Raw genomic sequence first — 25,842 nt, 5'->3', positions numbered from 1 at the left:
CTAATCAATCAAAAAATTATCAATCAGCCCCACTCTGGCGCCAAGCCTGGCGTTTCCTACACTTTTCCTTTAACTCCGCGAGATTAGATCATCTGATAAGCGGCAAGCACAGCTCGCGTGGGATTGACCCGCATACATCAATCCCATGACGAGACTCACGTCCTGACAGGCACAGACTGGCTCTAATAAGTACCAGACTTTCATTGTGCGCCGCCGGTAAGACTAGAGGGCCTTAACTTATCGTCTCCAAACTGTTTCCTAAATTCTGCAACTAAACTACAGATTGGAAAGCTTCCAGCTGCATTTAGTATCTGTTTCACTCACATGTGCGGGGTAACGATATTCCCAAAGCCCAAGAGAGCTCGCAACAAGGTGGAGCGGCAGCGACTCAACACCGCAGAGAACCGGAGCCTGCAGGCTCACAGAGCTCCCAAGTGATGTGTACCAGCACGCAATTTGCTTTGAGAGTGCAAACATTGCAGTCACAACACAGACACGTAATAAAACTTTGCTTAATTCGGGAAGTCCGAAGCAAGTTGAAGTCAGCTCCGTCATCGCTCATATTAGTTCAACTTGTGGGATGACGAGAGGAGCGACTTTGTCTCGCGGATCATACAGTTTAACCCCTTTAAAGCCTCTTGTGCAATTCAACACTCATATTGCATAATGATCTCGAGGATCACGCTAATTGGGTAGGCCATCTCATGGTGTTAAAGAGCATTTTGGCTTGACGTGTGGCGTGGAGCAGTGACCGGGACTAACTCTTAGGTAATGCATCAGCCCAGGGTATGGGGCTATTGCTCGAAATGGCAACTGCTATCAACTCTCTCGTGCTTCGGACTCAAGTCTTCTATATACACGCTTCAGACTAATGTAAGCTTAGAATTGAGATGACTTCAAGAGCACTGGACCATCCTGTAAAAGTTTGTCTTGGTCAAGAGCTTCAATGATACGGGACATCGGGGGTCATGAGCCATACTGCATCTTTAAGAATTAAGATGAACCTCAGTCAGCGTCCTCCATTCAAAACGTCGATATACTGCTTGGTTCATATATATTTGTCTAGATGTTTGGTTGCTGGATGCATATGTTCTCGACGCTACTTTGACAAGTGGGCGTGACTTTGTTCTAAAGCCGATGCGAGGACTAAACGAGTGATATATCATGCGAAACTAATCTGCGACTGCATAGCCATCAGCCATAACATATACCTCATCTGTGTTTTACACCCACAACCTCAAACCACAAATCTCAACAACAGTCTGAAATCGGAGAAGGTATGTGATAAGAATCGATCCTCCTTCAGTTGACAAATGAACTTTTCGTTCTATGTATTAAGTTTAGAGATCGCAAGTAAATTGCCAAGAACTAACGGCTAATCAAGATAGAGAAGAGATGAAAGTGATTTTAGACAGTCGGTCTGTTCATAGTCTTAGTGGAAGCCCGGTAACATCAACCCTTTTTTTTGCCAAGCACATGTGCGATATACTCCAAGGGGCCTGGAAATCAGATCCTGCTTAGGCACACAGAATCGAGTGACAGATGAGAAACGTAATTATTTTGGCCGATCATCAACCAGCTAAAGATCCACGTGTGGTTCCGTTTGCTCCTCCACGGTAAAGCGTTTGAGGAGGCAGGATAGGTGGAAAAAAGAGGAATGATCCTGTCAAGATGGCCTGATAGTGGAGAAGAAATCTGTTCAACTCCTCTCCAATTGCAAAACTTCGATTGTTCGAAGTTTGCTGGTCTCGGATAACAGGCTTCACCGGTGTCTATCCTTCCGTCTCTGCCTGTGCTGATAAGTAGAAGGATTCATAGGAATCGGTAGTGGTATACCGTCAAAGTCGATAGCGTTTCTTTCGCGTTGTTGCCAACAGAAATCGACAGCAGGAGTAACAATTCTGTCGAAATCCTCGGGAATAACATAGCCAACCATCGCGATGGCAGCATTATGTTCAACCGTGCAGAGTTTTGCGTAGTCAACTCGTGACTCCCTGGCCAACATTTCCGTAATTTCAAATAGTCTTGCTCGCACTGGATTAAAGCCTAGTTTTGGTTCACCATCGAGGAGCTCAGGAAGATTTCGTTCATCGTGTATGATTCCATGAGTTTCGGGCTTGACTCCATCCTTTTTGCAAGCGCGGTAACTATAGGTGTATATTGGGCTGAACCCAAATGGTTAGCGGTGTTCACAGTCTATCAGTGTAGCAAATGGTGCTTACACGCAAACTGAATTGCCCGTAGACTTCGCGACCACTATGAAACGGCGAATCCCTTCCCACACCTCACCGATATCTGAGCGATTGACAGTACGGGGATCTGTTATGGCCCCACGGCCTTTGGGCTCATACCACTTGGTTTTAAATACCTACATGATCCGAAAGTTTTGTGAGTAATTCTTTGCGATATTGGGCGGAAAGATAGCAAGGAACATACCAATCCGGGAACAAACCAGTCAGAGCCGAAAATATGAAACTGTGGATATGGATGATGAGACCTTCGACGACCAGACCCGTAATGAGTCCGGGGAGCCGCTGCTGCGTACGGAATGGCTGAGCCATTTGATAAAGGTTGTTCGTAGGCTGTCAGATTACTGCCGGCCTCATAACCTTCGACCGAGTCTGCCAACTCTGCGGCAGCTAAGTCAACGGTACCTGGTTGGTGGTTCCTACAAGTCAGACTAGAATTATAAACATAGTCTCTCCGGATAGTTCTTACCTTGGTTCTCTCCAAGTTCTTGACTAGCAGATGTATTTGCACCGGTCAACTGCAATGCGGCCGCGTGCTTTGAATAGAATGGTTCCGCACAAGGAATATTTAGGGAGGAAGTCTCGTTGATTCCTGTAACCTCTCCCTTGACGCCTGCGAGGTGGGCTTGGTCTAAGAATGTTATATATAAGCTCATAGAACAATTAGAAACAGCAAAGTAAGAGAACTGAAGTTACCTCCGTTGGCATCAGATACATAACTGTAAGTGTCATCCTGCATGTACTGAGGTGCTGTGTTGCCCAAACTAAGGTTCGAAAAACCTCCCAAATCAATTGCACCACCTCGTGGTATAGTTTCGCTCCCGAGATTGTAGTCTGGGATATCATGCTCATAGTCTCCTTTTGAGAATAGAAGCCCTTAGTAGGCGAAACGCAGGTAGAGCTCCAGAACAGATGGTATTTACCTTGCCTGGTTTGATTTACTTTGTACTGGCTTCCATATTCATCCAAATGCTGCGCACGCCAGCCACCCGATGCATGCTTCCCACTGAAGGACATTGGGAGGAAAACCCCCGTAAAGCAATGGCTTGAAATAAAACAATTTGGTCAACGGGGTTCCGTTAAAGAAGTGCTTTCACCACAGTAGTTATCTGATCAGTACGTAGAAAAACACCAAAGGAAAGTCTGAGTGAGATATATCGATTAAGAACGGGCGTGTTTGTGTGAGAGGATCTGTCCGGAATTGAAAGGGGCAGCGGTTATAGATACGTGCAAATGCTGAACTGAACGTTGAGAGGTGATGTTTCTCGCTTTGGGAGCCTCTGTCCGTCTGGCAAGGCAGAGTGGACAGTTTTGTAGAGCCGCAGTCATACGGGTAAGCCTGGGCTGACCCCGCTCTTAGTCTGGAATTTACAATTACTAGATCGAGGAGGCACTTTCTGGCAGGCAATAACCTACATAACATATCCCTTCTATCTTCAAGAGGGGCTGTGGCTGTTTCTTTTGTCTATGTTGCGGGCGGATGCAAGCATTATTGGCTAAGAGAAAAAAAGGCTCGTGACGCCCTCCCCTCTCGTTCCGAAAAAGCCAGGTAGGTGTGGTACCAGTGCATTGCAGTAAATATTAGGGGGGGTCAGTTGAGCCTTCGTGCCCGCTTACCCGCAGCCGTCAGTAGTTAACTTCGGAGGACATGCCCATCTGAGTGAAGAAAAGATACCACGAGGATGCTTCTAGAGAAGGTAGATGGTAATGCAATCACAGAAAGGATGTCAGTGCCTGTACAACCTTGACTTCCCCAAAAGAAAAGACCCAAAAGAAAATGTAAGAAAATTGGATGCATCATGAAACCCGTTTCATAGGCTAGAGACACTTGCAATGAGGTGCAGTACTTGGGGTTGTAGGTGGATTGGGTGGGCGTTACCGTTCTTATCGGGCTCCAATGCAGTTCCGGAATCATGGAATGCTATGATACAGACTCCGAACCTACACAGTTCTCCGACAGAATAGGGTCCCAAGTCAGATACTCCAGGGTGGTCTGCGGATCTTACCACTTGGCATAAGTGCCCAGCCTAGAGTGTTTGCAAAAAGGCTAAACAGGTTGGTTTTATGCTATTGTCAACGTGGATAGGTGAGAATGCGATAGTGATACAGGTCTTTGCACGGATATGATAGGTGTTCGCTGCAAGTTTGGGCAGAACTACACAATATTCTACTAGAAAGAGAAAATCGGTGAAGACTGGGTGGGAGGTTGGGTTGGTTTGGATGTATCCCTTCGCAGATTCTGACGGGTAACGATCCGCGTGACCCACTTGGACGTTACCTATAGGCTGCCATGTACTCCAAGCACCTCAGCTGAGACCGAGCCTTTGTCGGCCCGACCCGATTATTGGGGCCTTGAGTTCAGATTATCTGCTTTGGTATTACCAATGTCCTCAATAAGCGACAAGTGTGCATTGTAGGCAGTTCCTCGCCTGCATTCATCCCAAACACCTCTAGAACTGCTACCTCAACACTTCACATTCTCCTCATACTTTTATCCTATTGCATGGAACTTGACAGAAAGTGGTTCACCACTTATAGATTAAGCGCTATGGATACTTAGCATACAACACAGCATGGTTGACGCGTATTAGCGCCAAGAAGAGACCCCGGCCAAACTGACAACTGCACTGCTGGGAATGCCTTCTGGAAGTGTATTTCGTGCCATTTCCACGCCCAGGGAGGAATTCGCAAGATAGCCGATCTCTTCGAATCTAATCGCCATCACTGGAGTTGCTGCATCTGAGACAGAATAGAGACCATACCTGAGTTCAGTGTCTGCCGGTCCTCCGCAAGCGACAAGTTGACCCCAAAAAGAAATGCTGGCAAGCGCTCTTGTGGATATCGTCTGATTCTACTAGACACAACGTGGGAATGAAATGCAATCACATTCTGATTGACCTGTGGGGATAAAGAGAGATGAACGTATTTGATCCAGAGAGGAATTAGGACCAATGTCCGGAACTATGCCTTGTTGGTGTTACAGTTCAGTATCTTTCAATGTATTGTAAGTACCCGATACAACAAAGGTATGCATCTTCAGGGCTCACGTTAATAACCCCTGCTACAGGACACTGCGACCAATCCCTGAACGCCTTTCATAATGATAATGTGCCACTTCATCGAGCAAATGGCCCCAGCCTGCAACACGCCTTCTCTTCTTCCCACGACTATCTACACCATAATGTGAGCTGTACCAACTGAGCAAGACGCTGCGCGTCCCCTTAACATTTTCAAGAAGACAAACTTGAAATCTTGAGTTATCGATGTGGATCTGCATCCTGCAACCGTTCACCAGGCCGAGTCTTCTCCCAGGAAGTAGCGACGTGTGCAACAACGGCGACTGGTGTCGCTACGCAGGATGGATCCATTTTTCATACCACCCGTTTATCCTCCTCTTCCTGTCCGCCCTATTCCTCCTCCGCCGCCGCCGCCGCCACCACAACCACCTCCCTTGTCTGATTCATGCGCTTCCATGCAACTACATGAAAATACATCTGATGGGCCTTATCACGAAGACCGAAAAATCCGCTATCCATCACCACAGGACACAAGATGTACATCTCCAGCTGTCGCTCTAATACAGCCCGGTCCGACCAAGCCCAGAATCCCCTCAATCTGGTTCCGTGTTGCGGGATTAGTCGCGTTCGTCGTTGTCAAGTTATTGGGAGTCAGACGTCGCGCAAAACGTCACAAGATATGGGAATTAAGGCGTGTCATGGCTGCGAGACGAGAGGAGTTGCGCAGCCTTCGCCGCGAGAAAGATCTGGCAGACAATGGCTTCATGCAAGCTGTTCGAGAACGCTTGATCACTGAAGGAGAGTTCGTGATCTTGCCAGTCAAAGAGATCCAACAGCATTTCGAGCGAATGCAAGCAGCACGAAACGTCTATTGTTCTGCCGAGTTGGCCTACGAAGCAATGGAGCAAGAACTTGAGACGGAAGAGCAGGAGCTAACGAGAATGGAGACGAGTCTTCCAGCCTTACATGGAGATCCATTGGCGAGGCATCCAACTGCAGTACAAGGTGATAATAGTTTGAACGACCAAGCCCAAGAGGAGAACTCAAGCGCAAAAGACCAGTCATCACTTCGCACCCCGGACATCCTACTTGGGATCTCCGCTGAACTGGAAGATGATATACATCCCCTTTATGGTCAGCTCCTAGATGCTGCTGCGAAACTCAACTCTGCAGAGGACTTCTGTGAAGAAATTGAGGTCGACCGCGAGCGACTTTTGTCCGATCTGGAACGGCAGTTCCTCTTGCGGAAGCACTTGACAGGAGACAATGTTACTGACGACGACTTAAAGTCTTTCCGATCATCACTGGTCAATATTCCTGATACGATGAAGGAGTTCGAGGCACGCTTTGGACTGTCAATCAATCAGGGAGATTACGAGTTCCTCCGCGACTATGAGAGTTTGGCCAAGGAAGCACGCGAAAAGGTCGACCAAGCATCACGACGCCTCACATACCTTCGGGAACTGTGCTTGAGTAAAGGAGTGATGCGCAAACATCCCACATTCCAAGAGGAGGTTGCCATATTTTCAAACGTTCCTGACTGGTCCCCACATCCAGATGACGGCATGATTGACATTGGACCAACACACCATCTTCTTCACTCCCATCTTCAGCGTGCTCAACCTGCTCACGACCCTTTCAAAACGTCTCCTGGTTCTGTTAAACCAAGCGCACTTGCTCATCCGCTGTTCTCAATCCTCATGTCAAATCCCACCTATATCCTCCAACTCCTTTCCCCCATCAAGGCATTAGCACGAGTGCTAGCGCTGCCCAAAACAGATCCAACCACGGCACAACTTCGTGCTGAGTGCATGAAAGAAATTGGTATTTTGAAGCTGATGAAGGCTTCCGTTAAAAACAAAGTTGACTTTGTCAACCAATGGTTGATGCACCGTGTACGTACCTGCCGTCTTGAGTGCATGGTGCTGCTTGCCACAACCCAGCTTGTTTTTCAAAAAGCCAGCAGACGCCTAACTAATCTACGACGCTGGCAAGAGGAGGTGTTATACTGGTGGCCTAAAGACGGTGCCGCACATGGCAGCTATTGGGATGAATGGCATGGTAGTCTCCCTGTCAGCTCTGACAGTCAGGAGCAGAGTGTCAAGAGCTGCATGGAAAATAACAGCGTGGGCATGCCTGAAAAGGATAAAAGGACGGATGATGGGACCATTACCTACGACTCACTACTCAGTTCGTTCATGGCATTAAGCTCTGCCATCCAGGTGGAACGGACAGAGGAAAGGGCGGACGATGTCCCAACAGCCATACCATCTCCGACAGACCCAAATCATTCTGGGGATAGAAGGGTGGCTGACAACTCATCTCCGAGTTCAGTTATGGCATCACCGATTGCCATCCGTGAAGAACAGACAAATGTGAGCACAGAACATGCACTTACTTCGGGACATACGCATCACAACGACAATGACAGAAACGTAACCAACAGTTCTCCTGCGAGTTCAGTTAAGCCGCCACATCCTGTCATTCAGGACGAAGAACGCACAGAGATTACAGCGCAGCATGTTGAGACACCTGCAGCAGCGGTGGGAAATCTCCAAAACGAGCTATCCGGTACCGAGAATGGGTATTCAGATGTGGGAAGCTCCATCAAAAAGACAAACCCCGACGCTGATCAGCATCAAGGGATAGCGGGCCGCCATGGTCAACACAACCCTCCGCCCGATTTCCATTTAAGAAAACTATGGAGATCGGTTGCTCGGATAGTGAGGAGTGCTTTCCAAAACTGAGGGAACAGATTCGGTGATATTCCCCAGTTTTCTTGATCAGGCTCGGAGAATCATGGCATCACTGTTTACCAATATGTCCCCCACAGAATGACAGCAAGGGACGTAACAGGAAGAACCAGCCGCTGAAATACATGGCTGCAAGAAGTGTGGTCAAGATGGATGCCTATCAAGCAAGACTCGAACTCAAAGCCTGTCATCCGAAGTCTTTCGTTCACATGTTGCGTTTTGATATATCATTACTAATTGTCGCTTCGGTGTTGACGGGCTTAACTCTGTTTTATCTTCTATTTTGCCCTTCTATCGACTGTATTCTGCGCTTTACCTGCTACCTTTCCCATGTAACTGTATACTGGACGTACTGAGCGGAAAGAAAGTCGGGTCAACGAGGCATAGAGAAGAATGATTTTGGGAGACTAGGACTTCATTGGTTAAATCCAGAACAGCTTTGCATATGCGTCAGGTTTGGAGTTTGAATGGCCAGGAATAGGGGTTAACATGCTTGATATCTACCTAATTAAACCCCATTAAGCTCTTGACTTTGTCAACCCGAATCACGAAACATTCGAGTTCCCACTGGATATTCCCTGTTTGGTCCTTCTTCAAGGCTCATATTAACTTGTCACCTTTGCTGGCAGCTGCTTCAACATCCTATTTACCAAGAGTTTGATCGTTACGTTAGCCCCTGGCTTTGTCTGTGACGTTGCACAGATAAGGCAACGGGAACTCAAGGCTCTATGGACCTCACAAGGAAAACTTCATTAGGAGTTTCTTCACTCAATTTGCTTAAACCGAAGTCGAGACATTAACTTTTTTGTTCCAGAGGCTATCTACTCTGAACCTCTGGGTCACGAGACAGTCTTTGATGCAGAGTGTGGCGCACAGCATCTAGCAGAAACACATTCTGCTTGCTGCATTTTAAGCAGCTTGAGTCAATAGCGTGCCGCATTTCCTCATCCGTCCTGACAAATTAGCTTGTTGACAGATCTCCGCAGAGATATGAGAGCCACTAATCTCTTGCAAACAAGCGCTTGATATTGCCAATGAAGACCGTTCATTACCAAGGCCTCGGGGAGGAAAAACACGTAGAATCAAAACTCTAATAGACTATCAGGGTTCAAAGTCAACCCTGAATGTCGGCGCTGACATACAAACAGGAGCGATAACAGCAGCACGCGTGCTGCCGCCCCCAAGCCGCCAAATATGTATAACCTTGTCAAAGGGCGTGTAACGTTATTGGTTTCACTCTCATTGACATGGGATAGCCATGCACCAGTCGGGGCTAGCTCCTGCATTTTCCAACTCGCTGTTTTTAGTACTGTGGCGCATTCCACGGGCATGGTTGTTGCATCAGGGTCCGAACATCTACTAATAAGTATACTTCCGACATCTTTTCCGATGGCGATCATTCAGAGATCCCCAAGAGAAATCCCTGCTTGGAGTCCCGTAGAGCAGCCTAGTCACATGAATACTGAGTTTGATGGAGACGCTCACAGGGAGTCTGTGACAAGAACCTCCAACTCTAGATGTCAGAGAACGTGATTGTGCAAGTCCTTTCTGTTGGGCTTGTGCAACATGCAAGCCTCGAGCTTTGATCTTCAGGTCTCACGGTCTCGTAGCCTCTTTATGCAGGACCTGAAAACTTGTTGATGGATTGTGGCACGACAACTTGTGATCTCGTTGGACGGCGGCACAGGCGGGCTGCTGCCCGAATTGCAAACCAGTGAAAAGAGGAGGTGGAAAACAGGGCGAATAATTTGATGTTGTATTACCCATCCTTTTTATTAGCCAATGGTTCACAACCAATGAAAAGATATGTATCAAGTGTGTTTACAGGTAAGTCCCTAGGAGCCTGTAAGTTTTCAGGGAATTTCATACTATTGGACATACTAGTACACGTTCCCAAGCCTTCACGCCAATTTCAGTTCAACTGCTCACTATGAGGAAGGTAAACATGACAAGTTATCGCTAAGTTCTGCTCGATATGACACAGGAACGCTGTCCGTAGACCTCTCCTGGCATCGTAAGAGACCTGAGAAAACGGCATCTGCCGACAGAATCCCCTCTCACACTTTCTCAGATCTCCTGAGAGATCATTATATACCTCCCTCCAGAATAAACTTTGAAAAGCAAGTGACTATCACTTGCAACCCCCATGCCCACCGTCCTCCTTTACTCCGTCAAGGTTCCAGACCTGCCGAGGGAACGAGATGTATGACCCTCAGAATGTTTCCATGCTGATCTTCACCTTTTTTTGCTGCGAGTTGCCGCGTCAACGATGCGAGACTCCGTTTCCTTCCTAGTCCCAGCTTTTGCTCCAAAACTTCCTGAGCATCATAAACGTTCTGAGTACCCTGGCCAAAATATTCAGGGGCGCTCCACCGCTGGTTCTTTAACCTGGGCGGGATGCATCGGTAGTTCTTCCACGCAGGATGGGCGGATATATTTCTGTTATCAGTCTTGATCAAATGACACCGCCGAAAGTTTTGAACTTCGGCTTTGTCGGTCGCCATGTTGGTTGTAGAAGAGATAGGCGTAGAACGATATGAAGGGGCGACGGAGGATGTCAGACTGTCAGTTTTGCTTGTGCTCGAGGATGCATCTCCTTGGTACCTGTAGCTAGAGTCATCATTGTTGCGAAACCCAGTGAATGCTCCTGCAACGTCCAAGGTTCCCATGGGGGGCAAGATCATTGGCGATCCAAAAGGAGTAACTGGAACTGCCTGAAAGATGCTCAAACGACCAAGAGTTTCGCTCCAGCCCAACTTTTCTGATATCTCCTTTGTCTTTTCGAAGAGTGCCTTGAAACCTTTTTTCTTCTTAGGCCCTTCGAGTCCATCTTTCTCAGCATCCCCTCCACGTAATTCCAGGTCCAATGAGAAATCCTTCATTCTCAGAGCCCTTCTCTTCTTCCGTTCTCTACGGCCAATGGTATTGGCGTTGCAGCCACCTCGACGATGTCCATGCCGATGTGGACGACGATACTGACCATTTCGCCGAGCCCCAGCCTCATAGGACGCGAGAATCACTCTAGCAGCGTAGTCCGCACTCTCCTGTCTGTCCTTCCAGTACATGTATTCATCAACTGGCTCTTCACGCAACAAATAGCAGCAGTTTTCGTCTTCACATGAATTCAATCGTCTGGCAGCAGCAACATTCTTGAACAAACTTGTCCTCATGGAACGGAAGCCCCAGCCGTTGAATGGGGTGTATCCCATGGCTTCCGAAGACTTGGTTGTTGAATCCAATCTCGGTGCAGGCTCTTTAAGGTTCTTCTTATCATTGACCGAGCGCAACCGCACGGACAACACTTCTTTGAGCCCCGACCCTTGATTCTCATGTGCCCCATTATTCGATCCAACGGTCTTTTCTTTAGTATCCTTCTCGAGCCCGAGTTCTACAGCCTCGGGCTCATCAAACCAGCTATTTTGCATTTCTAGCCATATCTCCTGCTGTCGAAGGGCCTGGTGACGCGATTCTCGCCGCTTCACTGCCTCGTGTACGCGTAGATGACGGCAGCGGCGTTGAAGTTGTCTGCCTCGAGGAGATTCGTCGCTTTTTAATGCCAGGATTGCTGATGATCCGCTGGAGGGGCTGTCAGATGGAAGTTGTGGGCGGCACATATCTGACTGTTGAGATTGAGACTTCAGTGTTACGGGCGAAAGTGACTTGTCTGGAGTTGAGGCGGAAGAGCCGGGCGAACCAGACGATTCGGAGGATGGGAATGGTGGTGGGGGAGGGCAGTCATCGTCACTGTTTGTCGTGTAGCTCAGGCTCTGTTTGCTGTCAGGGTTGATATTAAGAGCAGCATTGACTGCAACTGTGGGAAGGTGGATAGCAGACATGATGAGTGCCAGGGACTTAATGTATGAAATGCGTTGAAGACGGTGCTAAGTGTAATACTATACCTATACGGATATAAGTAAAGGAAGCATTGATTGTGGTGGCGTTCGAATACCTTCAAAAGACAAGCCGCTTCAAGTCCACGATGGCTCAGAGGAGGATGATCTTACTCACAACTGTTTGAGAACGGCTCCATGACGATGGGAATGGCAGGTTCAAGGGATCTAAGGCAGAAGGGACCTGCCCCGTAAGAACAACGACGAATTGGTTCTGCCATAGTGGGAAGTTGCTGCTCTCTGTCAAAGTAAACTAGGGGCTGATGTCAAAATAAGACACTTTGGGGATATCAAAAGCGGAATAGAAATGGCGACCTAATTGGGCAAACTTCCGCTCTTGCCTTTGTAAAAGGATGCTATTCAAACCTATCGAGCACACACGCCGTGGCTTGAACAACGCCAACTCCAGAACGCCAGAACATGTGCTACCTGAGAACGGTACAATACAAAAAAAAAAAACATAAGCTTGCCTCGAGGAAACTATTGCCTGTCTTCCTCACCTTCGTCATCAACATCCTCCACTGTCACCGCTCTTGGCCCTCTTTGGCCTTCGCCCGCGGTGCCATTAACTTCGGGACGGCTTTGTGGTTGGACATTGCTGTCAGACGTAGCTCCATTGGCAGTCGTACTCGAGAGTTGGCCCCCATCATTGCTCTCTCCCTGGTTTGTCTGGGAACTTGGTGTCAACGTGCCTTGAGCCCCAGAAGGCACTGTGAACCGGCCACCAAAAAGCTGTGCCGATCCTCCCCAAATTGGGGCTACTGGTGTAGGCGCAGCCACAGAGGGTGAGGCAGATAATTGTCTCTGTTCTCCGCTGTCCACAGCGGTACCCGATGATTCTGACGTACGGGAAGGCTCCGGGGGGGGATTTTCCGTTGTCCTCTGTTCTACCGCTTGTCCAGATGGGCCATTCTCAGCACGTGCTGGGCTAGTACCTTGAGACTGAGAGTTATTCGGGGCTTGAGGAATCAGGAGTTGCATGATTTCCTGTTGATTCAAAACAGAAGCTTGTCCAGCGTTTTGGGGACCGTCTGATGTTGGATGAGCCATGTCCATACGCTGAAGGGGGAGTAGAGTCCATCCTGGAGGGATGACCACTCCTTCAGGCAGATCAGGGCTGCCAGATGGGATAGGAGCCACTTGTGCAGTGCTAACATGCCTGGTGACAACGGCAGAAGCCTGCCTTGGCCCCAATGGGTACGAGGCATGAAGCTGAGTAAACGGATATGTAAATACCTGTTGAGGTTGTGGAATATGCAAAACTGGATTTGGAGAATTCGTAGTAGTATTCTGTGTTGATTGCTGGTGACTCCTCGACTGTTGCTGCTGCTGCTGCTGCTGCTGCTGCTGCTGCTGCTGCTGCTGCTGCTGCTGCTGCTGCTGTTGTTGTTGTTGTTGCTGGCGGAGACGGGTGATCTCGTTCATTAGGGCGTTCAAGTATTGCAACTCCTGAGCCGCGTTATTGAGGTTTGCCAGCTCCTGTCGCACCTGCTGCCCGAGAGTCAGGAGCTGAGTACGCAAGTCATCGAGCGCTGGGATTAGGCTGCCGGTGTTAGGTGCAGTTGCTTGTGGTGCGGGTACCATCGGCGTCGGCACAGGAGGATTTGGAGCATTAGGAATCATTTGCAATCGTTGGGCCATCTCCCCAAGTTCCTCGACTCCTCCCTGAGCAAAACCGACCCTAATAGGACCCAGGTTGAACATTCTAATGTTACGGTTCTGGTTGTTAGCCCGTGGGTCGGGTGCCCCAGGGGCTTGTGCTGGCCGGTCACCGCCAGGAACCTGACCGCCGTTATTGGCTGGCGGCTGAGCTGGTTGGTTTTGGCCAGCAGGGAGATTGAGCCCAAGTCTAAATACCATAGCGTTACCATTTACAACAGCCGGTTGCTGTCGCTGTTGGGTTACGGGGCGCCGGCAAGTGGGACAGACTTGTTGACGTTCTAGCCAGCTCTTCAGACAGCCGAAGTGCAGCACATGGCCGCAAGGCAGTTTCTTTGCGCGACTGCGCTGCACCAACGTAGAGTCGTTGGGATCCCACGGTCGCATCTCTTCTCGGCAGATGATACATGTGTCCTCCCGTTCGAGTTCTTCAGCAGTGGCGTCCGGGTACTGATCCATATGCTTTAGCGCCTGACGGTAGCGAATGACAGCGTGGAGCCTTTTCAAGAACGATCTGGTTGTCATGAACCAATCCCTAATGATATGAATGGGGAGGCCATAGAATCTTAGGAGGACGAGGAAGAAGGCCGTGTAAATACCAAGCTTGATGAGGTCTGAGACAGTCCCGGAGTCAGTTGGAAGACGTCTAAAAAGGAACTGGATGATACCAACCTGCAAGCAGATCCAAAATAAGAACCCATTGGCCTTTGTTTTCCCAGCCAGGAACTTCGATGTCCATCTCATCAATATCATTCTCGTCTGGCAAGGGCTCGTTGTCGGCCGTCGATGCACCTTCAGCGTCCCTCCGTCTGAGAATCTCAGCCCGCTGTTCCCTAATGCGGCGACGTCTCTCCTCCAGGCGCTGGCGGGTCTGCCTCTTAATAGCTTGCTGCTCAACCAAGGAGAAGATGTACCGGGAGGCAGTGTGGAGCGAACTAATGGTCAAAACAGCAAACTCAAACAAGAACATAACCATCATAGTAGGACGGGCTTGTTGGATCACTGCTCTAACAGTGTAAGTGAGGAGCCAGATGTCGTAGGCGATACTGATGAAGAGCGAGATGACGAGTCGTGTGTGGAACAGTCGAGGATTGGCCGGGGGTTGTTGCTCCAAGACCTCTACGCGGCCTTCCCCAATCCAGCCCCAAACCTTGCCGGTGACGAGAGCTGTGAACATGACGAGGAAAAAGGCGCCGACTTCATCACGGAAAACAGTCATCGCGAGGCATGTCTCCGTGACAGCGAACCAAGCCTTTTCGTAGAGCTGCTCGATTTCAGTGGCACGGAGGGGGCCGAAGCAAATCCGTTGGAGTAAATACATGAAAGTGGTGTAAACGACGAGGACCAAGTTAATCAAAACCTATGACATCGCCGGTGTTGTCAGAATAAGTTGATGATAACAACAATGGCAGGGACGCTAAAGGGGAGGCACACCATTAATGAGAAGTTGCTTTGCGAGAGATGCACCATCGCAGAATAGAAGTTGGAGCGCTGGTAGAACGCGGACGTAACCACAGCGGCCGCGAGGGCCGTGGAGGCCTAATCAACCAAGACATGTCAGTTCAGCATCATACTTCAACCCGAGAAGTGATATTCCCGTCGACTTTGACAAGAGAGTGACAAAGAGAGAAGAGGAGGGGAATCACAAAGGTCGAACATACCCCTGCGTACCAAGCTAGCCGCATCTTCATCAGCCCCTCTATCAAAGGTGAGGCAAGGGCAGACGGTCAAAGTGGTGTTGAGAGAGTCAGCCTGAAAATCAGGTGTCCATGGTGTTGGCGCAAAACTTCCAATGGCTGCGTTCCGTACAAAGAGCTGATGGCAGCGACAGGATGGGATGACGGATGATGGAATTCAATTGTTGCCACGTTAAGGTTAGTGAGCTTGGGGGACACAGGACCCAGTGTCAGCTCCCATGAAACATCAATCAGCCAACCGATAAGGAATGACGCACTTCACTAGCCACAGGCAGAGACCCTTTGGGTATGAAACCCGGGTCACCTGTGAGGCTGGAGTGGCGGTGCTGCCCCACTCATCGGCTTATTGCTGTCCTGTACTTGCACCGGGCTACATGCGCACTTCTTCCCAGCAACACTTTTGGTGGTCTTTCCCAATACTGCGATCCTGAGGACATGTGACAATGCATGTGACGACGGTGTAATCACTCAAAACTAACCTTGAGTAACACTACGGCTAACACATCAATAGTATCATTTTCTGCTCTATAAAGAGAAGGCATCGGGATATTAGCACAGTCTGTACACTGCAGGTTGCTTGCAGTACTTTGATGGTATTCTTTCTCATGGGTTTTGTTGATCGGACTGTGTAACTTTTCGCCATGAGTTCTCTTCCAGCCATCCTCACGCCATCGCTGCTCTCTTCGATCCGCAATACTCCCAATCTGCCAAGCAACACATGGTATCTGATTGCAGCAGCCACTCTCACTCAGCTCAACCGGCCCGATGAAGTCTCTAAGATCTATCAACATGCTCTGAATAACGGTTCCGATCATGCCGAATACGTTTTGAGTTACGACGAACAGCTCAGAGTCACCCGTCGACTGCGTGAGGCTTTGATCAAACTCACCGCCATAGGCGGTGTCCCCAGGGTATCTTCAGCCTCCTTTCTCTAACAAGGGGCACGGCGTGCTAAGTCGGACCTGGCTGGCTGATTCTTTGCCCTCCTCCATCTAGACAATCAATGCCCTGCAGGAATTGAAGAAAGTGACTCCACAGGAGCTATTGGACGAACCTGAAGTTACGTCCCCTACAAACCGGCGTTCGGAGGTGTTTGAAACTCCCACCTCAGAAATCCTCCAGCGTGGCCAGAGCTTCTTCGACAGGCTTTATGGCAAGGTTGCGCCTAGGGTCTTACGGCAGATGTTCCAGTCTGGGACAGAAGACCTTGGGTTGGTGGCTCAGCTTATGTATGGCTACATTCTGAGCAACACCACTTTGCTTAGCGCGGCAGAAACCTCATTTGTCATGATAGCTGGTTTAATCCCACAAGATGTAGGTCGTCTTCATCTTTCCTTAATCTTGTGATAGCTGTTCTGACTGCAAACAGGTGCCCCTTCAACTCAAGGGGCATCTGCGAGGTGCTCTCAACGTTGGAGCAACTGTCGAGCAGGTCAGAGCTGTCCGAAAGGTTGCAATCGAGATCTGTGAGGCCTCGGGGATGAGAATGCTTGACAGCAGCAGCCTTGCGGGCTTTGGTTGGAGAAGCGAGATCGTTGATCTTAAGGTCTAAACGATCTCTACACGTCCTTGTTTGAGTGAGCAGATACCCGTCCATATTACCTTGAATGTAAGTCAGCCCGATCTTCCCGGTCTCATATTATCGATTCTGTAGTCAGGCAATGGCCTGCTCACAGAAGAAAGTGGCTCACTGTGCATCAAGTATTCTAATCAAGGACACTCCGATAAATGGTGCTGAGCTCAATGATGCCCTCCTACCCTTCCCTCTCCACCCCCAAAGGAAGTGGAATTCTTTTTGGAATGGGCATAAGGACGTTTCAAACAAATCTGTAACTTTGACCCCTCTTTCTAAAGACAAGCGTGTCACATAGCATGGATATCCAGCAGATTTACTGGATCCCAATATAATGGCATTGCTGACCCAATTGCATTCTGCTATCTCAACCGTTGCCTGGGGATTTATGGGACAAAGTTACTTGAGATCATCTGGGCGATATCCTCAAGATATCCGGTATTCAACACGGTGATCGCCAAAATACTCTTCCTATCTTCTTTGTTGATATATAAGATGGGTGTCAGCATGAAGTCGATGATAGAACTACCCTGTAAAGAAGCAGTGCCATAGCCTGAGCGTTACTGGATCAAGCAAAGCTGTCTACGACTTGCCAGCTAAAACACCCATGTACCATCCAGGCCACACAAATGCAGCATCTGCATGGAATCAAGCCCGGAGGCCGCTCATTCTCACTTGCATAACTTCCCAGCCCGTGATTCGGCAGACCCCGAGGATCTTTCCCAAGACGGCGATAAATCAGACGATAGCCGCGCGGAGTGGAGTTCAACGCACGTTCAGCTCAACCTCTTTTCAAGGGACGCTTTGCCTGGAACAGCTGCGGCTGAACAACATGCCTGGAACGATCTTCAGGGTATATATTCATGGCCCCCCAAGTTTCCTATGTTTCCCTCGTCTTACTGACTCCTGTTCTCCTGGCCGCCGTTCTCCGTCGACTTACGTATCCTCTTCAACACCCCAATCGCCAGCCAGCGCTTACGCACACTGATGCTCTCGATGCCTCGATCCCACGCCCACGGCCGATCCATGCCATTGCAATCGCGTTCCCAGAGATACTCAACTTCGAGACCAACCGCTGCCAGCGCCTCCTTGTCAAAAAATCCACGCATCTTCTGCCGTCCTGTGTGAAACCCAGCAACTACCCAAGCACGTGCATTCTCATCCTCGTTCAGGAACCACTCGATCGACCGCCTAAGATTTTCATGCTGCCAGGGCATCCACAGACAGTCGGCAGAAATTACGCGGTCGAATGCATGCCAATTCTCCTTCGCCAGCGGCGTGTCAAACTCGCCCCAGGCATGTCCCGCTACGAGAACATCTGTGGTTTCAGGATCGACAGCAAATCTCCCCGAAGGGGCGTTTTTGGCCTGAATCGCGCCCTTAACATTCTCCTGCAGTGTTTTGAGCACCGGCTTCGAAGGATAATCCGTGATCACGACCCGCCGAGCACCAATTAACCCGGCCATGATCGATGGAAGGGCAGTGCCTGCTCCTAGCTCGATGGTCGACAGCCCCGTGATATCGAACAAAGAGACTGGAGGACCGAGATGCCTTCTTTTTAGCTTCTTTAAATCTTGATCATCCGTGCTAGTTGCCTCGATGCTTGATCCATCATTTGCTTCCGACCCCATGAGTTCTTCCGATGGCTGAGGCAACGACAGCCCCAATGTACCAGCCTCAATCAATTCTGCCAGCAGCAGTGACGAGTTCCACAAGTAGTGGCTGAACAGACGGCGATCACTGTCATTTTCGACTTGGGCCAGTGCCAGCTGGATTGGGTTTGGGAGGTACGGCGACGTGTAGAGGAGACCATGGTGTGAGTCGCCGTGCTGGTTGGTCACATCATCCGGAAAGACGACACCTAGTGAGTCACTGAGGAGGTCCTCAGGGTCGGAGGTCTCAGGACCGGTGAGGGAGATGCGAGATATGAGGGACATAGGCTTGCTTTGGGGGTTAGGAGGGTGTTTGTGCTGTTTGAACACTGCGACTGTGTTGGAGGGATGAACCTTGCACGTCAAGAGTGGAGTGGTGTTAACGATAAGTTTCTAGAAATAACGTCAAGGATGTGGAGGCAAACGATTGCGATCAGTTCAGACGACGAAGGCCCAAGGTAAGTCGTGCGTGTTAAAGTTCAGGCAAACGTGAAGTGCAAGATCTCTTGACAACCCGGGGACGTACCATGAGCTGCCCCGCACATCACACTTTCTCCTCCCACTTGTGTTCTGTGCTTCAATTTCGTGATTGAACTCCCTTGAGATTCTTTCCAGGAATTGGCTCCCTCAAATGGCAGATGTGGAAAAGTCGGTGCAAGTCCGTGATATTTTCTGTTGTTCACGAGCCCCGCAGCAGATGCGAGGAAAATGTGGCATTAAACTTGTGCTAACGGCGGGGCATATCGTGAGGGGATAAGTATCCGCATTGATGGTTCCATCCATCTTCCTCTGTGGATCCCTAGCCTGTATCGCAGGAAAACATTGCCAAACCATTTATCCTCGACACATGTGGGATCAGGAAGCCTAACCTATAGAGAGGAAACAGTATCTACAAACGGTTCACCTAGCATATGACAGATGCTGGTATTCCATATCTAGCTTTAATGACAAAGAATTGAATCGTGCAACCTAATCAGAGATCGCAACATCAACCCAATGGAAAATGATTTCCATCATCCCTGGAACTCATCAGAGGATAGTGAAGTTCACTTGATGAAGAGAGGCAGCTTGGGCACAATCACGCTCTCAAGGATGCTTAGATAAATATCACTTTCCCTGTTTACCCTTCGAAGTGTAATCCGGAGCTCATGAAGCAGGCACCATAAAAGTACTTCAAAACCAGGTAAATGTATTCATATCATTAGAGCCCTACCAGATTAATTTCTATGAAATTCCCTCCCGATATTCAAAGAAACCCCTCTTCAAGAAGCCCTCGTTATAATCCCTTGCCTGATGGTATTTCTCTGCCCTTGTGGATAATCCTAGCCTTAGTCCTCCATGATACCTCCAAAAGAAGATAACAGCCCACATGGGGGCTAGCCGCACCATAGGTTTTTTGTACATGGTAAATGTACATAATACAGCTGTGTATATGTAAAAGATAAGGGTATCGAATGAAAACAAAGAAACCAGATTGATGAGTATGGTACTATTTACTGGGCAACGACGGCCACCTCAGAAGGCTTCTGTTGTTGCTCCTGCGGCTTTTGCTCGTCTTGCTGCTTTGTCTGCTTGTCCGCAGACTGCTGCAAGCTGAGCTCAAGCATCAGCTTCATCTCCTCCTTGGTCGGATCGTCCGAGATCCAGGGGCCCTTCTCCTCATCGGTGGCGTTGAGGAAACCCTCGGCGCGCTTGAGGGTCTGCAGGTCGAGGTCGGTGATGTAGTGCTTCTTGTCCTGCAGCCGGATGCGCACCTCCTGCTCGGTCGAGAGCATCATGTCGTCCTTGACCAGACGCCTTGGCCCGTCAAAAACGGTCAGCACCCGCTTCTTAATGGTCATCTGGCCCTTGTCGAAGCCCCATGACTGCGGGTAGTTTTGCCGATTCTTGCGGGACCGAGGCTTGATCAGCGGGACACCGCCACGAGAGTGTGTCATGCCACGCGACTTTTGCACACCATTTGGTGGGTTAGTTGGCTTCGTCTTCCGGGTTGGCGACATCACGCCGGGTTTGGAAGAACGCCTCGACATATCATCGCCCTCGAGATCCTCCATGTGCTCATCCTCTCCATCCTCCTCCGTGTTTGGAACCACGGTAGTTACGGGAAGGTTGTTCTTGGTAAGCGTCTTGACAACCTCGGGGTCATTCTCGACTTCGGCCAGCCGCTTCGCGTTGACTGCCTCGGCCGGATCCTCTTGCTGTACGATACGCAGGACGCAGTCGTCGAGGTGCTCGTAGAAGTCCTGGGCGTGGCTGAATGTCTCCGAGCAAGTCGAGCACTTGCCTGTAGCATCAGGAGCATAGCCTGATGGCTTAGTGCTGTTGTTGCTAGAGCTACCCTTCTTACGGCTGTTAGGAGGAGTCTGCTCAACGCCGTGAACGGCAGTCAAGTGCCTCTTGAAGACATCGGCGCGGTTAAAGGACTTCTCCGCGGGAGAGCCGGAACCAGGGCAGAAACCGCACACCATAGTTCCCTTGTAGTGGGTGAGGGTGTGACGATTCTTGTCGTACCTGAGTTTAGGTTAGTTTCAAGTTGTTTGCCAGTCAGAATGCCAGTGCTAATCTTACTTGCGTGCGAAGCCCTTAATGTGATATTCGCAAGTGACGATAGGGCACTTCTCCGGCCGCTCGCTCTGGTGAGTGAGCATGTGCGCCTTGAGATCCTTGAAGTACTTGCCGCAATCGGGGTGCGGGCATCGTTGCTTCTCCCTAGACTCGTCGCCGCTATAAGGTTGCTCCGTCGAGCCATTTGACTGAAAGGATATCAGGCTACCCCGCCGTTGATCAACGGGGGGCTGGAAGGGCGAGTAAGGGTGCTGGTAGTTTCCATTTGGCACAAATGGTGAAGTGCTCCCAGCACGAAGTTGGGGCGATGCCGTGACAGAGAGTGCAGGAGACGTGGGATACGTTGAGCTGGTCGGAGGAGCCGAATAAGGCTGCTCGTAGTTGTTCGGCATAGCCATCGCCCTCACCTCAGGATGGATAAGAGAAGGGTCTGAAGCGAGTCAGTAGGCCGATCGCGAGCCAATGGAGAACCTAACATGACGTGTCCAGAGGAAGAACAAAATGCCCACTTGATCGAGAAAAGAACAAGGAAATCAGGGACTAAGTGAAACAGAACGCACAGGTGACCAGCCGCTTGGTAGCGGGCTGCTCCATGCTGCGCGGGAAGGGGACGAAGAGACAGAAGAACACGGAGAAAAAACTACAGTTGAACGAGCCCGGAATGAGTCCGAGACTTGTTGCGCTAGGCGTGTATCAATGGCAAGGCCTGCGCTCGGAGATTTCAGACGCGCAACGCTCGACCGCAAGTCCGGTGAAGAAATGAGGCCGGGAGAAAAACGGGCAGCTGAAGAAGACCTAAGAATCTGTGAAAACTCACCAACAAACCCAGGTACCTTGCTAGCTGCCAGGTCGTAAGATGGTGTGTAGGCCTCGACACCGTTGGGGGTGAAAGCGTATTCGTTGCCAGGAAAATAGTCGTTGTGGTCGACGATGCCCGGGGTAACCCCGAGGCCGTGGGGTGTCGCGGTCCACTCATTGACCGGAGCGATTTGCCCATGAGTCGACATCGGCGACCCCGCGTTGGATGATGAAGCACTAGCGATGCTCAAGTCTGAAGATGTCCCGTGCATATCACTGTCATCAGGATACAAGCCAGGCGACCCCTTTCCGTTACCATAAACGTACGGGGCCTCTGCATACATTGCACTGTCATAGCCCATTGTCGTTGTCGGATAGTCGCTGGCTGACCGAGGATAAGCGCTGTACGGCTCTGAGGACAGGCCGAGGTCCAGAGAAGCAGATGAAAACTGAGGAGGGTCCGGGTAGGTCATGGTGGCGCTGTGAATGTTGCTGTAGCTGGCGATGCGAGTAATAGTCTGTTGTTGGGCGGTGTTTTAAGAGGGTGATTTGGTGCTATACTGAAGCGGCGCGCAGTGCTCCTGAATTCCTCTTGGAGACTGCAGAAGAGCCGGATTTCAGCCTACAAGCCACGATGGCGCGTCAGCTGTGCATCCCTCATACAGCACAGCATCACGTCAGTCACTGACCTCTGTAAATGCTCATGCCCGAATGGTCTGGCAGTGGGATCGTTGAACTGCAGACTTGGACGCCGGATGCAAAAATGGCGATAGGAAGCCAGCTGATCTGGTGAGAATGTAATCGCGACTGAGTTGGTACTTTGGGTATAGAATGTGAGTATGTTGTGCTGGAGATGTCGTCGGCGAACACAGGGAGGGTGATCCTGCAATTATGAAAATACTCCGCCTCTGTTGTCTGTGGTCGGTGAGGCCTGGTGGGCTGGTGGCTGCGTGTACAAGTCGCAACCCGTCACGTTGCGGTGCTTGCTGTAGGCCTCTAGGGTCGCTGGCGTCGTCCTCTAGACACAAGATCGTCGTAATATCACGTTAATCAACGGCGTGTCTGCCACACGAAAGCACACTGAGCGGAAGACCGAGCTTGGGGGGTATGGATTCTATATAATAACCTCAGATGGCCATCTCGTAGGCCAAGCTCTGGTGGAGGGACGATCTCGCGGTACCCAGCATGACCCGGCCCAGCGAGGCTCAGTCAATACATTGCATGGGTTGTACATGGGTGGTTGACAGGGGACAGGGGGTGCCTGCAGGGTGTGCAGTGGCCGTCGGGCCCTGGGTGACATGGGGCTGGGCTACTTGGGCTCGGGTTGACCAAGGGGTCATGGTACGTACCTCAGTACGTACCTCGGCCCTTGGAGACCTCTCGAGAAGCAAACCCGCTTGCTGGTTCTGGTTGGCCGGCGTGGGTGATGGCGGTAGGCGACAAGGGTCAACAGCCTCCAGATTAACAGTGAGTGGGCGGAGACATCGAGGCTTGGTTCTCATCTTGTCTGGTGGGTCGTGGGGCCTGACAGCGTTTCGGGGCCTAGACACACCGCGACCACTCATCCACAGACTGCCCATCTCCGAGAGCAAAAGGCTGTCCAGTCGCACACAAAACCAACCACCTGCCCCCAAGTTGACTGTTTATACGTGCATACAGTAGAGTCCTAGGACTTGGTCGGTATCGGAACGTAGGCCAGATATGTGGCCAGCACCACAGTCTTCCTTCAGGTCAGGCCCGGACAAGGTCAGAATCGTGTTGCCAGCAAGTGAGTCTCAGTATTAAGCGTGCTGTTCGCGTGGTCTTGGCTACTCGCGTGAGCTTTGAAACAACCCTGTCATGCCGAGTTGTCCTGGCACTTTTTCCCCCACATCAACTCGCTGGCCAATTTTCGCTGTGTGATTGGCACCTGTCAGGGTGCCAGACGCTCTGTTCGTCCTTCAGATCCTTGCCAGGTCTCACTGGGGCCCAACTTTAAGCTCGATAATGCCACTTCATGAGAGCGTCTTTTGTTGAGACCAGACAACTCTGCAAGATCACTGTTGGTGACAAGTCGCAGCTGTCTTAGTTGCAGCAAGCTAGACTTTTTGCCCCGTATTCCTCTCCCAGCAAACTAGGTAGATAGCTCATTAAGAGCCCAAAGCTTTCGCCCTCTTCTAGTCTGAACGTGCAACTTTTGCTTGGTCTCTTTCCCTCTAGGCCTTGTGGCCCAAATAGGTATGTTTACGAGTACCGTAACGTAATCTTTGTATGTACCAAGCACAGCCAAACGGATTCTTCCGCACAACTTGACCACTGGAAAGGCCGCAACAACGCCAAGAATCGGTTATCTGATGCAGTTCGCAAGTCTTATTGATCCTGTAATGCACAGTGTAATCTTTACTCCGTACACTACCGACTCGTCGCCTGAAGACGGGTCGGGCGTGCCACAAAACACTTGCACTCAGGAAGCTTGCGTCGGCGCCGACCGAGAGGTACTGATCAAAGGAAAACATGGTGATTGATCCCATTCTCTGTCTCACATATCATAGAGTAACTAAGACTGGGTGCTGGTCATCAAATTTCCACTTGTCTCGTGGAAGAGACCCGGCAGGCGCCGGTCTGTGATAGAAGTGTGGCATCTCCCCTCGTTGCCAGGCTGGCATCCCTTCCCCCGCACTCGCCAGCAGTAGGCGCCTGGTCAAAGACCCAGAAGCCCGCTCCAGGCGCCTTGGCTGCTCTACCGTGCCTAAGATTGGCCGCAGGTTCCCCCGTACTGTACCTGGTATCAACAGCCAGGAAGGGGCATGGTGTATCCAAATGGCCGAGAAAGAAAGTCTGCCTGGCTATCGTTGTTCAACTGCCGTAGTCCGAATAGTGTGGAGGCTTTGCCTACACAATGCCGCAAAACATATCCGCGTTGTGGTTACATCATTGCATGCCAGATTTCTAGAGATATTTTTAACCCAACACATTGTGCAGTGCTCGCTGCTGCGCATTCCCGGCTAGCTGGAAAACGGGATGATCAAGTGTGCCGTCCGCAGCGCGCAGTTCCTGGCTTCCAAGCGTCTTGCGCTTGTGTGTCTCTCTCCGTTCTGGTGCCGGCCAATCAGAAGCTAGAGCCCCTCAAGGGGATATGCCATGTGTGCGGTGTTGGGTAGTGTGCACCCCGAAATAAGGTGCACAGCCTTAGCCACAAACCTCTTTGGGACGTCCCAAGCTTGAGCCTTGAACATATCGGTGTGAACTGTGGCTGGAGCCATGCATAAAGTTATGGCACGAATGGATCACCTGTCAACAAGCGCAAGGCCGATCAAAATTCGATGCTGATTCTTCACAGAGTTTGAGGATTGCGAAATATCAGTTGCGAAGAAGCGTTGTGGCCAATCAGTGACAGCACACTACGAAAGTCAACCCAGAGCTCACCTGTCCACGAGATTCTTGCTTGCTTGCTTCAAGCTGGCCCATCCGTGTCCCAACCAGAGTTTTCACATCAGTGGTCGTTTGTGTGTAAGCATGAAATGCAGCGTGTAAATGAACGAGAATTCAATTTCTTACGCACGTGGAGTTTCGAACTGAGACTCTATACACCCGTACCGTAGGATTCTTCCGAGATGAAGTTTTTTTTCTCTCAATATTTGTTGCCGATGGAGTGCGGAAGCCCCAAGTGGGGAGGGAGGTCTGAATGACCTCCCCGCCCCACCAAGAATTTTTGGGTGAGGATTGTTCTGCTGGATCCTTTGAAGCCAAGCTTTCTAGCGCAGATTATCTGGGTTGTGCCAAGAATTTGCTTCAATCCCTGACAGGGTGGCCCCCTTAGACTCTTAGGGGAGCCTCTCCATGGTTCCTAGTCGCCGTGTGCGGTTCAAACACTTTCGAAGTTCAACACATTCACCCCAAAATCCTCCGTAATTCCAAGTCAAGACGTATGTCTCTGCTTACATATCTAGGAAAATGTACAAGGTGTTGCGAACTGCATCTCTTTTCAGATATTACCAATTGGGTATTGG

At 50.2% G+C, this 25,842-nt stretch overlaps 6 protein-coding genes across 6 annotated transcripts; 2 read left to right on the top strand and 4 right to left on the bottom strand.

The window, feature by feature from the left end:
* Nucleotides 1–5,607: 5,607 nt before the first annotated feature.
* CTHT_0068040 (uncharacterized protein) lies at nucleotides 5,608–8,013 on the top strand (the record flags this gene model as incomplete). Its single annotated transcript, XM_006697032.1, has 1 exon — nucleotides 5,608–8,013. The coding sequence occupies one exon, from the start codon at nucleotides 5,608–5,610 to the stop codon at nucleotides 8,011–8,013; it is 2,406 nt and encodes an 801-aa protein (XP_006697095.1).
* A 2,177-nt stretch (nucleotides 8,014–10,190) lies between these two features.
* Nucleotides 10,191–11,855, bottom strand: CTHT_0068030 (uncharacterized protein; the record flags this gene model as incomplete). The annotated part of the gene is made up of 1 exon (XM_006697031.1): nucleotides 10,191–11,855. The coding sequence occupies one exon, from the start codon at nucleotides 11,853–11,855 to the stop codon at nucleotides 10,191–10,193; it is 1,665 nt and encodes a 554-aa protein (XP_006697094.1).
* Nucleotides 11,856–12,389: 534 nt separating this feature from the next.
* CTHT_0068020 (uncharacterized protein) lies at nucleotides 12,390–15,253 on the bottom strand (the record flags this gene model as incomplete). The annotated part of the gene is made up of 4 exons (XM_006697030.1): nucleotides 12,390–14,182; nucleotides 14,241–14,928; nucleotides 15,003–15,107; nucleotides 15,230–15,253. 4 exons carry the CDS (start codon nucleotides 15,251–15,253, stop codon nucleotides 12,390–12,392), a joined length of 2,610 nt encoding a protein of 869 aa, XP_006697093.1.
* A 653-nt stretch (nucleotides 15,254–15,906) lies between these two features.
* Nucleotides 15,907–16,817, top strand: CTHT_0068010 (uncharacterized protein; the record flags this gene model as incomplete). Its single annotated transcript, XM_006697029.1, has 3 exons — nucleotides 15,907–16,176; nucleotides 16,262–16,579; nucleotides 16,635–16,817. The coding sequence occupies 3 exons, from the start codon at nucleotides 15,907–15,909 to the stop codon at nucleotides 16,815–16,817; spliced, it is 771 nt and encodes a 256-aa protein (XP_006697092.1).
* Nucleotides 16,818–17,734: 917 nt separating this feature from the next.
* Nucleotides 17,735–18,775, bottom strand: CTHT_0068000 (uncharacterized protein; the record flags this gene model as incomplete). Its single annotated transcript, XM_006697028.1, has 1 exon — nucleotides 17,735–18,775. One exon carries the CDS (start codon nucleotides 18,773–18,775, stop codon nucleotides 17,735–17,737), a length of 1,041 nt encoding a protein of 346 aa, XP_006697091.1.
* A 1,208-nt stretch (nucleotides 18,776–19,983) lies between these two features.
* CTHT_0067990 (uncharacterized protein) lies at nucleotides 19,984–23,355 on the bottom strand (the record flags this gene model as incomplete). Its single annotated transcript, XM_006697027.1, has 5 exons — nucleotides 19,984–21,001; nucleotides 21,059–21,485; nucleotides 21,873–22,371; nucleotides 22,755–22,871; nucleotides 23,215–23,355. The coding sequence occupies 5 exons, from the start codon at nucleotides 23,353–23,355 to the stop codon at nucleotides 19,984–19,986; spliced, it is 2,202 nt and encodes a 733-aa protein (XP_006697090.1).
* Nucleotides 23,356–25,842: the final 2,487 nt, after the last annotated feature.

The sequence above is a fragment of the Thermochaetoides thermophila genome, assembly GCF_000221225.1.
Source record: "Thermochaetoides thermophila DSM 1495 unplaced genomic scaffold scf7180000011822, whole genome shotgun sequence".
Taxonomy (NCBI): domain Eukaryota; kingdom Fungi; phylum Ascomycota; class Sordariomycetes; order Sordariales; family Chaetomiaceae; genus Thermochaetoides; species Thermochaetoides thermophila.
This window is presented reverse-complemented; position numbering and strand designations above follow the sequence as displayed.